The sequence below is a fragment of the Carica papaya genome, chromosome 1 (genome assembly GCF_054855325.1).
Source record: "Carica papaya isolate Zhongbai chromosome 1, ASM5485532v1, whole genome shotgun sequence".
Classification (NCBI taxonomy): Eukaryota; Viridiplantae; Streptophyta; class Magnoliopsida; order Brassicales; family Caricaceae; genus Carica; species Carica papaya.
The window spans coordinates 24,227,375-24,241,189 of record NC_142309.1 but is presented as its reverse complement, the minus strand read 5'-3'; the positions used below and the strand labels follow the sequence as shown (position 1 = coordinate 24,241,189).

The 13,815-nt window shown below is 30.7% G+C and overlaps 1 protein-coding gene across 2 annotated transcripts; it reads right to left on the bottom strand.

Annotated features, from left to right (window-relative positions):
• Nucleotides 1-10,409: 10,409 nt before the first annotated feature.
• On the bottom strand, nt 10,410-12,011 carry LOC110816690 (homeobox-leucine zipper protein ATHB-16-like). Of its 2 annotated transcripts, XM_088221653.1 has the most exons (4): nt 11,811-12,011; nt 11,115-11,494; nt 10,921-10,987; nt 10,410-10,890 (listed from the first exon to the last, which is right to left on the bottom strand). In XM_088221653.1, the coding sequence occupies exons 1-4, from the start codon at nt 11,869-11,871 to the stop codon at nt 10,622-10,624; spliced, it is 777 nt and encodes a 258-aa protein (XP_088077779.1). In that variant the 5' UTR covers nt 11,872-12,011; the 3' UTR covers nt 10,410-10,621. The 2 variants fall into 2 exon arrangements, with proteins under 2 accessions (XP_088077779.1, XP_021900675.1); XM_022044983.2 differs by having other exon boundaries at nt 10,410-10,987; nt 11,811-12,008.
• Nucleotides 12,012-13,815: the final 1,804 nt, after the last annotated feature.

Genomic DNA, 13,815 nt, shown 5'->3' with positions numbered 1-13,815 from the left:
GTGCGACGACTCCGCCAGTTCTCCTTCACGGCTAGGGTTTCTTTTCAGGTTAACCTGCACAAAAAATGACGGTAAACACAATGGCCACGTAAAACGAAAAACATGAAGGGGCTCATCGAATAGAGTTTTGGGTTTTGGCCGCGGCAGCTCCGTCGGGCTTTGCCCACGGTTTTCGGCTTACTCGCCGCTCCTTTTGTTTCAATATAGCCATAGAGAGAGTCAAAATCAAATTCCGAGTGGGTATGAAAGAATTTTATCCTTTTTTACAATCGACGGTGGCTGGGGGTCGGTCTCCTTCTCTAGTGACTGGTCCTTCTTCTCCGGCGAGGACATGGCGACCAGGGTTAGGGTTCTCCTGCGATGCGATGTTTATATATTCATCTCGCATCAATCTAAGTCATCCATTCGCGTCGACGTGGAGCGAGGAGAGTCGTTCGATCTTTTTTTATTCAGGCCGATTACATGGACAAATCTAGACCGTTCATCACGATTGATCTCGTCCATCCGATTGCACTTAAGGAGAAAATAAATATGAGTCGTTCACGTGCGTGGGATTGAACCTGAGTCGTCGGATCGCTGGGCATGTGGATCGCTCGCATGGCCTCTCGTGTGTCACCGACATCAACATGTTTTGACACGCAGCGTGCTCCGGTTCGCCGGAGCTGCTGATTGAGTCATGCTACGTGGCCGAATTTTCTCTTTTTACATTTTGATTTCCTATTTCTAATTTTTTTTTTCAAAAATACTCATGAACTCAAATTTTCATCTTTTTTTTTTCTTCTAAAATTGCTTTCAATTACGTTCATAATATATTTTTTTTCTCAAATAATTTAATAAAATAAAATAAAAATAAAATTATTAATTATTTTTATCACACGAAAATTGATTCCATATTAAATTTCGAGCTCGGACATTATATTTATTTAATTATTTTTTAAAAATAATATACTATAAATTGTTGGTAATTGACTTATATTTAACATGACAAAACATTTTATTTATTAAGATGATAATAAGATTATTGTTATCAGGTTGAGTTCTATCATAATGTGTCATAATATATTTAAGTGAAAAAAATAATATACAGCAACTAAATTTTCTCAACTCGGATAATCAAAAAGGGATAAAAAAAAAAAAAACATGATGTAACATTTTTCTCTAAAAATAAAATATAAAATAAATTATTAAGAAAAACACTTATAAATTCGTCAATTTGGGTTGGGTAGTTCTGTTATTATTATTATTATTAAAAAAAAAAGTATCAGGCCCAATAAACGCCGCAATGAATCCATATAAAATTAGTCTGGGCAACAAAAACGGGCCCGTTTTGCCACATTTTAGCACCATCTCATTCTGGGTCTAATGGCTTCTTTTTACGTAATATGCTTTTAGTATTTTTGTTGGCATATATAATTAACACACAAATTACTTCATTGTGCATATAAAAACTGGGCCTATCTATACAAATTGATTCACAGAGCATAATTAACATTCCGTGACGCACGACTTACTTTTCTTAATCTGTACATCAATTTGTTTTAACTTTTAATTTTATAGAATAAGAATATATATTAATAAACTAATAATAAAATGAAAAAAATTTGAATTTGAAATCAATTTAATGTTGAATTCAAATTATTTAATTTTTTTTTTTTTTACGATTTGAGATTTAAATTGTAATATTTTTATTCATATAATTAAATAAAAAATAAAAAACAATAAATTATTAACTTCCCATCTCATAAAAAATTAGCTCTCTTAAATAGACGTTTTTACAAGTAAGCTAAAGTTAATAAAGAGACGTAATCAACCAAAATAACAAAGGAAATATATATACGCAGGTAGAATTTTCAAACTTAATTGATCTGGATGAGATTAACTTAACTACAATTAAAAAGGCAAATGCATGATGCTGTGCGTTTGACTTGATCATCCGAATGCATTAATTAATTACTGGTTGCATAATGCTTTGTGTATATGCTTTTTATTTAAAAATTATTTATATTATGACTAAGATATACACATACACATTCTCTGATAGAGAAAAAGAAAACCTTCGTATAAATATTACAGCCAAGATTAATAAAAGAATATAAAAATTAAAGTTTATTGAAGTCTTCTTCTTCTTTTTTTTTTTTTTTATATATTTTAAATTTAAAATAATAATATTGAAATTAAGAATATGCCAGGTGGAATTCGGGGTTGTATTAAAAAATAAAAGAAAAACACTGGTTGGTGTGGGTACGTGGCATGCCAGCTTTAACACTGTTTTTTTATTTCCAAGGCCACTGCAAATCAAATGGGAAGTTGCCAAGAATTGGGAGGGTGGGCCATTTGAGTGGTAGTCACGTAAATTTATGCAAGTTTTTCAAAGTAGCTGATAAAGACTTAAAATTTTTGATCAGTCACAAAATTTGAATTTGAATTTTTTTTTTGTTTAAAAAGAAATTTCTTGGATGTTGATCTAGTTAAAGTGCCAGAATGTTTCCTTGCTGGAAACTTTTGTCTCATCAACCGTACGCTGACAAAGTCAACTTCTTCCCATGGCGCCCTCCTCCATCCTCCATCAAATCTATAATCCTTCCATTTTTATACTAATATTAGACGCATAATTAGCACAGTTCCTATATGTATAACGATTATGGAAAGTATATGTATACATACACAGATACATAATCATACATACCACACTCAAAACATCAATCCTGTGGCACATTAACAACTTTGGCTCAATAATTCCCATCAACACCACAAGAATCCCCGGTAATACATATATGAAATGAGCGTATACATGTGATCAAATACATTAGACGTATGTATAATCTGTCTTTCAGTTTCTGATTGCCTGTAGTATATTCTTTCTCTTTTGTATTCTATGGAAACATGCATGTAACTAAGGTGGTCTATATCACATGCAACGAAAAAAGAATTCAATCAACAGACAACTAACGATTAATCAAGAAGCTATACCTAAAATGATCTTTAAATCTAGCTACACACACACACACACACACATATATATATGAGAAATAATCTCTCGCGTAAATATTGCACCAAGCTGCTACCGGCTCTTTATTGTTGATGATCTGTTCTTCCGTCTTCTCCGACTAAGCAACTTTGACAAGAGCCCTCCTTTCTTCTCCTCGCCACGGCCGTTGACTCCACCCTTGACTTTCATATTTCTCGGCACAAAAGCTATAGATCTGCTCTTCTTCAGCCCTTGCTTGCCGCTAATTAACAAGAAAGACAAAGAACCCTTTGTCGGGTTCGTCCTGAAAACACCATAACCAGAATGCTTCGGAGAAGAACAAGAAGTTGCAGAAGAGGCCGAGGAGTAATATGACGACAGAGAAGAAGAAGACGAGCAAGAAGAGTTTGATGTATTAATGGTGCTGCGCGAGCTAGAAGTGGGCGCCGACAGCTGAGAGAGCTTTTCACTTAAACAAAGCGAGCAAACGCCCGGAGATTGCTGGTGTTTTGGGTGCTTCCTGCAATTACGGGAGTCGGACTTTGAACCTCTTCCGGCGCCGCCGCCGATGACAATATTCTTTAACGATCTCCTTATTAGATTCACCATTTTTTATGATCTCGGCTGCTATACGCTACTTTCTATGTATTGGGTCTGTTGAGGCTGATGTGCAAAATGTGTCTACTTACAAATATAAAGAAGGGAGTGGTGGTTTAATGGTTTATAGATGTGAGTGGTGATGGTGCATTTCCATGATCGTTCATGGGAGGTTTCTCTGGTTTTTCTTTAAAATAACTTTTTTGACGGGTTGCGTTGTCAGAGAGAGACTATCTGGTATAAAGAGAGATTGGGAAAGTGTTAATTAATTAATGCTTGGGTTAAGATGGACGGTGAGGATGGAACGAGGGATTCGATGGGCCCGCTTTGATGAATGAGAGTCGGTGGTTGTGATGGTTTTGAGTGTAGAACAAGTGTAGATGATCAGTGGAGACGAAAGTTTTGAGAAGGCGGCGTAGAAAATCGCGGGTTTCTTTCGCTGACGTTTTATACAAAGTAGCATGCCGTGGAAAGAATCAAAAGATTGAAAAAAAATGTGGAAAACGGCACCGTTTTTCGGGAGTTGGGAAAGCTGAACGTGTTATATTAATTAATAAATCATAATTCTATACCAAAAAAAGTGCGTTAAAAAAAGTTCAACAAAAAAAAAAATTATATCTGAATATAATTAATATCGATTCAGTTTTTAAAACTTAATAATTTATTTTTCATTTTATATATGTGACTGTAAATACAATTAGGTTAGAAGAAAGTATTTTAATTATGTTTATTCATGTTTAACAAATTAATTACGCTTTTTTTAAAAAAAAATCTTAGTAAGTGAATATACAAATTGATTATTATATTCTGATTTTGCTTTTTCAAATTTTGTTTAATGCTCGGATTCCACCATTAGCTAGCCCACAGTACGAGAAAAACTTGAGCACTGGAAAAATATTTTAACGTATTACGACATGGAAGAATTAAACCATTTGATCACGACATGGAAAAGCGATTGACCAAATGATACCGTTGGTCAACAACGCCCGCTTAAAATGACGTCGTTTTAGCCAATATTCCCATTTTATAGACACGAGAAGTAAGAACTCCCCCCATAACTTTTAACATGCAAATTAAAGCAAAAAAAAAAAGAGTTATAAAGAGGATTATTTTGGTAGTTTTTATTAACAAAGACTAAATTTGTCTATTTTCTTAATTTTTAAATCTTAATTATTTGATGTATAAAAATTGATAATAATTTGTATATATAATTTATCACTAAAAATCAATTTTTATCTTTAATTTCCCAGGTACCAATTTGTGGGAGAGGAATGCAAGCCCATGATGTATACTTTTCTTATTGTGTAAAAATTGATTAAATATTTTCTTTATTTATTTGTAGGTGGGTAGCAAAAAGGTTGATATAATAATATAAGGAAAGTTAGTTGGGAATTGGGATATAATAATTACAGAATAATCGATTACATCAAAGGCCATATCACAACATAATTTTGAATTGTATTAAAATAAGAAATTAATTATTTTCTGAATGTACTATAAATTAATATAAATAATTTATAAAATTAATCTTTTAATGTAGAGTCTTTTACATGGGTTAAAAATCTTTTTTTAAAAAAAAAAACACACACACACAAGGTTGGTGGAAAGAGCAGCGGACTTTATTAGCATGCGGAAATCCAATTGTCTTTCGCACTCTACAATGGATTGATTCCTTTTCCAGCTGCCCTTCTGTTATATATACACACACAGAGACACCCATATATATATATATATATATCGTCACATGCCCTAGCATAATCAATGTCCCTTGTTCTTAGAGCGGTCGTAATCACCAGGATATAAACATAATTCAAAATTGTTAATTCCTAATTTTAGATCTTCATTGTCAAGTGTAATAAGATAATAACTTGGAATATTTTCAAAATCTTCTAATTCTATCAAAGGATTTATTTCACAGAATTTCAGTACGGAAGATTAAGATATAACGGCTTAAAATTTGAAAGTAAGTAAATTATAAATTAAGTATGAAAGTAAAATAATAGCGTTCGAATTTACATTTTTTACACAATAATTCAGAATACTTAAAAAATGATGGGAATAATATTTTTTAAAAAATAACTAATAATAAAATAAATAAATCAAAAGTAAACAAACTGAACATTTTATTTGCAACACTCTTGTGAATCGTGATCTAGATTCTGGTCATCTTTATCTGAAATAGTTAATGAAATAGTGAGTTATACTAGCCCAGCAAGAATATCACACTACTCACCAATACAGAAATAAATGTTGGTAAAAATTACAAACAACTAATAGAACTCTTATTTTAAGTAAATTCATTTATCATAAGTAAAATTATTTATTGTATACTTAACGTATCGAAGTTTCCAAAACTGACTTATAGAGTCAATGACACAAATAATCTCATAATCTCATGTATAATTAATCAGAACAACAACCTTTCTTTTTTATCTGCCTACTAATATCCACGAGGGTTCATAGGAACATATCCCCACTACGCGTGAACCCTTATTCAATATTTTCAATTAACCAACAATTCCAATACCCCGTCCAGTATGAGCACCAAAAATACCATCCATCAATATTATGTCCGGTATGAGAGTGAAACGAGTCCTCTCCATACCCATTTGGTATGAGTACCAAAGTACTAATCCTTCATATCCCGTCTAGTATGAGTTAACGTTCACGATGGAATTCCCTATGTACACAATTCGTCCACCATCTTCCATAATATCCAGTAAGACTACCATTCATTCACTCACTTAATTAAACAATTTTTCGTTTACATTTAATTTTCAGTTTCATAATTTAATTATAAATCACGCAAAATAAGCAATACATGCATTAAGGAAACACAACTAAATCATCTTATAAACTTCGGCGTATTATCATGCATTAAAAACTGTAAAATCAATCAAACAGGATAAAAAGTGAATAATAACCGATTCTGACTCCATTAATAACTTGTGATTAATTATCGAGATTTTTAAAATTGTACAAAATACTACATTATTTATAATTAAAATTCAATTCCATAATAGAGAATAGGACGAGGAATTCTTACCCGAATCGGTGTCTGAATGCTAAACTTTTAGCTACGCCTACTGGCAGTTCCCGAGTTTACTAATTTTTTTTAAAGATTAAACTACGCTACGAGTACCTAAAAATACTCCAAAAATTCAAAATCGATGTTATAAACTATTTTTAGCCAATTTCGATATTCCGACATGGTGGTGCTGCCATGCTTCAGCGACGGTAGTTTACCTCAGACTAGTTGTTTTCGGTCGATTTTGTATTCATCAATGCGGAAAAAGCACATTAAGGGACTTCGGTAGGCTGAAAAAAAGTAAAAAAATAGAAACTTACTAGCAGCGGAGTTTTCTGGTGCGGTGACTCCGCCGGTTCACCTTCACGATTCTTCGGTCAACATGTGAAAAACAAAATGGTGAATATAATGGTGAATAAATTGCACGAAACGGGAATCAGAAAGGGGCTCATCGAAGACAGTTTTTAATTTTTCACGCGGCGGTGCCCCGAGCTTTACCCGTAGTTTTCGGCTTATCCGCCAGTTCTTTTACTCCAATTTGGCTACGTGGGTGTTCAAAATTGAATTTCGAGCAAACAAATTTTTTTTTACCTTTTTTGGCAGTTGGAGGTGGCTCCGGCACGACGGGGGGCAGCGGTCGGCTCCCTTCCCAACGATTAGTTATTCTTCTCTGGAAGCTATGGTTAGGTTTTGGTATAAAATGAGGTATTTATATATGTCTCATTTTAATCTGGACCGTCTATCACATTTGATCTGAACCATTCGATTGCGTTTAAATAAGAAATGAATCTGAACCGTTCATCGCGATTTGATCCGGACCGTATAATCGCGTTTAAAGAGAAAACGGATCTGGACCGTCCGGTTGCGGGTACGCAGATTGTCAGCGTGGCACCGTGCCAGAGTTCCTTGCCATGCGACGGGCTCCGATTCGTCGGAGCTGCTGACTGGGCAGTCTTATGTAGCCCATTTTTTTTTAAATTATGTTTTGACCTCCTAATTTCTTATTTTTCTTTCCAAAATATATTCAGAACCCAAATTTTCATCTATTTTTTTAAAAATTATTTTTAATTTCATCATCCACTATTTTTCTTCACTTTTATATTAAATACAAATTTAAAAATTTAAAAATTATATTTTATACATTTTAAATATATTAAAATTAATTTCGAGTATTATATAAGATTACTACTTAATATTGATTGTGAATCAATATTCAATATTTTTTTCTAGAGATAGAAAAATTTGAATTGAATTTTTATTGGTTCAATCAAAGAAAACTAACTGTCAAAGAGTTTATTGTAGTCACTGATACATCAGTAAATTTAAATTTTTAATTATATTAAATTCGAATATTATAAATCGATCATTATTAACTCATAATATATTCATTGAATTGTAAATTTTATATATTTGATAAAATTTAGACTTATAACTTTTAAGTAGAACATATAAATCTTGACAAGTAATCAACTATATTATTGGTATATCCAATAGCTTTGGCACCCAGTAGATTTCTTGAAATATCTCAAAGAACTAATTCAAACAGACGATAACTGAGAAATAAAGAGGAAAAAGAAAATGGAGCGGAAGCTGGGCCGGCCGGTCAGAGGAAATTTTTAGTTGGGCATGTAGTAATGGGCCTTGAGTCTTTAGATATAAATATACAAATCATTTTGTTCGTGTGTGTATATATATATATAGTCAATTGGCCCAATAACTTCTTTTGACGTTTTGTAGCGAACTACATCCATACAAAAAGCCTTGATTTGAGACAACGTTTATTGTAAATACATGCATTTATATATATATATATATATATAGTTTCGGTTCAACTAAATAGAACCATCCATAGTTTGGTATTTGGTTTTTAATTAAAAGTTTTTGGTTTAGTTGAAATTTGAACTTTTTAGAGTGTTTTTGAAATTATATAAAATATTAAGGTTTTTACATATATATAAATATATTACAATGTAATGTTACGAATATATATATATATATATATATATATATAGATAGATAATGTAATGTTGCGAAATAGAATAGTTGGATTAACTTTTTTAAATCAATTAATACAGCTACAAATTGCCATGCCTATTATTATGAAACTGAAAAAATCTGTTCAAACAGATCAATGAAATTAATTTGGAAAATCGGTTGTAGTTGGAAGAATTGGGTTGTAGAGGGAGATTCAGTGCTTTGCAGTAGAAAATTTACCCCAAAAAAAAAAGGAATTGAAGTGAAAGAATTTGTTAGCTTCCTGGGATCGCCATGGAAAAGCTGGAAGCAAAAGTTAGAAAGCTGGAAACCTAGATTCCCTGGAGCCATATTTAGAGTCAAACATGGATGACGGCCGGGTCCCAACTCTGAAAAGCTAAGAAATTAAGCAGGGTCTGTCTTTTTTCTCTAGCTGGAAAACGACTTCTGTATTCTTCAGCTTCACAAATCTTCTGTTGCTAATTTCTTTAATCGCCCATCAATCCAGTTGAAAATCCGACATTATACATCAACGATCAGAAGGTTGTGTTTGGATTCAAGTGACAGGGATTTAAATAAGCTGGCTACTCAATTTGATAAGTCCATGTTAACGGTTTGTTTCAGTTCTTCTTTTTAAATTCAAACACAAACAAGAGAGTTTTGTCTCTCAAATGTGTTTACTACGGATTCGAATTTCAAGAGAGAATGAGAATTCACCTTTGCCCACAAAGAATAAATTGGGACAAGTCATTGATTAATTTACTAATAAGAGAGAAAAATGATTTGAATGTTGTAACATAAACTTAGTGAATTGAGGCTGCCATGAGTTGGGAGATCTACTTTTCACCAACCACTAAGGGAAAAAAAATATAAAAGAAACACACTGATGGGCCAAAGGGTGTGTTTGGCTTTTTGCCTTTGTTTTAGGAGACTCGAGGAGTGAATTAAAAGAGAAAAAAAAAATTTGGAAGTGGGGCCAAACAATTTTACCTTTGTTATAAGGAGAAAATTCAAGTCCTACTTTATTCACTGGAAACCAGCTATTTTACATTTTTCCAGCTTATGAGAAGAAGTCAACACACCTAATGGAAAAGTATACACCATTGAAAGCAGCTTAACATATTTAGCTTTTTTTAATTTTTTTTTTTAACCCTAAAAAGAAAGAACAAAAAATAAAACATGTTTAGCTTTATGTTGATTCAACACAACTAATGCTTTTAATATGTTTTGATTTTATTATTTAGATCAATTTTTCCCCATTAATATATTAATGGAAATGATAAATTAGAAAATTAATTTATAATTTTATTCTTAATATTTTCTTATTATAATTTGATTTTTAATGTTTTTTTTTATATATATATTTCAAACGGTCAGTTTTATTTTTTTTAATAAACAAATTTAAATAATTAGATTATGTTTTAATATTTTAAAAAATAAATTAAAAAAATAACTCTAATTAATTAATTAAATTAATATAATAATAATATTAGTAAAATTTATTATTTACTTGACTATTTTAATATTGTTTATTAGAAAAATAAAAATTAATAATAATAATTTAAGATAAATAAAATGTCAGATATTAAATTGTAATAAAAAAAATATTAAGAACTAATAATGTCAAACTTTAAAAATTAATTTAATAATTCGATTTCTTAACATTCCTATCAAACAACTACTTGAATTTAAACACAAATTTTCAAATATATTTTTTTCATATAACTTGATTTCTTAGGTAATTTTCCAGCATCAAATTATTTTAACTTTTTTTTTTTCTAATTATTTTAATTAATTAATTAATTTAAATTAAATAAAAAAATATCATAATAAAAAAGCAAATTAAATACTAAATTATAGAAATTAATTTAATAATTTGTTGTTGTACTTTTTACAACAACAGTTCTTTTAAACTTGTTTTTGCCAGAAATGTATCAGAACTAAATCACCCCAGTTAGAAAATCTTTTACGACCATTTTTATTTTACACTTCCAGCCTTGAAGACACGTAGACATACAGACAGCAGTTATGTCTTTTTTTTTTTTTTTTAACTTTCAGTGTCCGGCGAAGTACCATTGAAGAGTTGGAGCTTGATCAACAGAGAAGAAATTGCAGGACTCATCTGCAGGGAACAAGCTCTGTTCTTCGATTTTAACGAACTGGGAACTCGAATGGCCGAAACCCATTCTTGAATTCTGTATATGAAATTGCTCGCTCCATTGATTTGAAGACGAAGAACAATTGAAATCATGAAAAGAGGATGAACCGCCATTGATGTTATCTGTTTCTTCTTTAACAATCTCTCTGCTGCACAAGTCACTGCCTTCTTGACTCTGAACTGAAAGAATTTGACAGTCTTGACGAAAAGAATTACTGCTCTCTGCTTGCCCTTCCTTGAGCTTAGCTTTCAACTCTTTTAGCTGCCATTTTCAAAAACACCCAACAAGAAAATCAATACCAAACAATTCAATTCATGTTCATTTTTACAGGAAATCAACAAATTAAAACCCATTTGCTAAAACACAAATTCACAGCAAAATTCAGAACCTTTGAAGTAAGAGCTTCTTTTTCTTGTTCGAGGCTGCTGTAATCATTCTTAAGAGCATCATAATTGGCTTTTAGGAGTCCATAATCTTTCTCTAATTGCTTCGTCTTCCAACGAGCTCGGCGATTTTGGAACCAAATGGCTACCTGTCTTGGTTGCAGGCCTAATTCTTCTGCTAACTTCATCTTTCTCTCAGGCTCTAGTTTGTTTTCCATTTCGAAATTCTTCTCAAGCGCCTTAACTTGATCCAAAGTTAATCGCCTTTTCTTCTCTGTGCTGCCGCCATGGCTGACTTCCTCTAAATAATCTTCTTCAATGAAGCTGTCTAACATTGCCTGGAATTCACTACTGTAACCCTGCTTGCTCTGTTTACTCTTCTCCTCTGAATTTTAACAGACAGAACAGAGTTGAAAAACTTCAACTTATTAGTACTAACATCAAAAACAGAGAAAAGAGAAAATGGAAACAACTAAGGCTCTGTTTGATTGCAGAAATCTCTTCTAAGTTTTACATATTTCTACAAAAAAAAAAAAAGAAAGAAAGAAAGAAAGAATCAATAGATAAACAGAATCTAAGGAACCCAGGAAAAAATTATGCGAAAACAATTTTATCAGGGTCTTCTGGACTATCCCTCTCTGGAAACAGGAACAAGCTCACATAGTGCACACATGTATTTATGGTAAAAAAAACTGGAGTACCTTTAGGTGGAAAGATGGAGATGAGAGCAGTCAAAGAATCTGAAGAACCCAGGCGCTCCATGACAGAGAGGGAAAAGAAAGGTTTGGAGTGAGTAAGGAGAAAAAAAAATAAAAAATCTTAATTATTTATTTACCAAGCGTTTCGTGGGAGGGAGAAGCGTTTTTAAAGGGGTGTTGGAAAGAAGTACTTCACTTAAAGAGGGACTGTTAACCTTCTTGGTTATATAATGTGAAATGTGGAAGGTGATTTCAAAAATATGATTCTTAAATTTCATATAAATTTGGAATTTGCCTATTTTAGTTTATATTTAAAATAAATCCAATTTTTTTTTTTTTTTGTGAAATTTGTAAATAAATTCATATTTAGTTCGATTAAGATTAAAAATATGAATTATATTAAAAAATAATAAATGGTTCTGTGCTTTTATTAAATTTAATATTATTTTTTAAAAAATAAAATTTGTGTTATTTCCTACAAAATTTCGATCAATCGTATCCCTTTCCCCATCCTCTAAACAAATACACGGCTATTAAAAAAAAGCCCATAAAATAATCACGTGCAAATTCTATTTATTTTATTTTAGATATAAATTATTTCTTATTATTATTTAACAATTTCACTCTTTAATTAAAGAAAAGACTGGACTAGTATGAGGTGGTTGCATTGTCAATTTCCGCATTAATTGATAAAACATCATTATCAGCTAATTTTCACTCTAAATTGATTAAAATTTATAATACAATAAATTAATTTTTTCAATAAAAAATCATATATTTTTAATCATAATACAATACATTATATATATATATATCGTATAATGATATAAATTCATTGAGTAACATATTTCACACATTTGAATAGTCACCATTTCACCACCATCTTAATTGCGACATGATTAGTTGCACTTAATACTGCCTCTACATGATTCAGCAACATCAAGAAATTAATGTTTTTTTTTTTTAAATAAATGCACGAGTTACATCCATATCATATCATATATACACAATAATTTTTTTGGGTAGACATATAATTTGTTGGGTATATAATATATACGTGCATAATTTATTTATTTATTTTTACAAAAAAATATAATTTTTTAACGAATAACACAATATATATATATATGTATATATATAATTGAGTCACAGTCATATAGTGCTTTCATATTATTAATTTTATGAAAATCAACAATACTAATAACCATAAATGAAATTAATAGGGTGAATATTTTTCTGGAAGTTAAGTTTACACGCAGGAATTTGAGTTTATTAATTTGTCCTTTTGCCACGAAGGAATGAATTTTCTATTCGTTGATAATTGAATCCAACCCACATGTATAACTTCTGTTAGAAAAAATTAATATACATATTATGAGAGTGTTGTTAAATTGACCTAAAAGTAACCATTTAAAAGGGAAAACAAAAAACATTAGAATAAATTATTAAATTAATTTATAAAATTTAACACTTATTACAATTTAATCATTAATATTTTAATATAATCTAATTTTTAACTTTTTTTTTTAAATTTCAAACACTTAATTTTTTTAGACAATATGTGAATATTTCAAAAAAATAACTTGAAAAATAATTTTTATCGATTAATAAATTAATGATGACAAAGAATAAGTATAGTATTATTATTAGTTTATAAATATATTAATTAGTTAAAATTATTTTTCAATTATTTTATGATCTAATATATAACAAATTGAATATTTAAGGCAAAAAAAAAAAAGATATTAGAAGCAGATTATAAGAAAAATATATATATTTTTAAAAAATAATAATAATAGGAAGAGGGGGGGGGGGGGGAGGTCGCAATATGTGTGTGGTGTTATGGCCACCCAAGTTTCCCGAGCGCCATAAATCTTCAATCTCCTTATTGACGTACACAACCAAGAAGTTACATAAAGTAGGCTCTACCTAGCTAACTTTGAAAATCTATACATACAAGCAAACGCTATGATATAAATATTTAAAACATTTTATTATTATTTGACTC

Bases quoted from the DNA above. Each gene is read 5' to 3' on its own strand.
- LOC110816690 (XM_022044983.2), bottom strand. From the start codon at position 11,871: ATGGAGCGCCTGGGTTCTTCAGATTCTTTGACTGCTCTCATCTCCATC. The intron at 11,495-11,810 runs GTACTCCAGTTT...GTTAAAATTCAG, and splicing joins CTCCATCTTTCCACCTAAAG to AGGAGAAGAGTAAACAGAGC. The intron at 10,988-11,114 runs GTTCTGAATTTT...TGAAAATGGCAG, and splicing joins AAGAAGCTCTTACTTCAAAG to CTAAAAGAGTTGAAAGCTAA.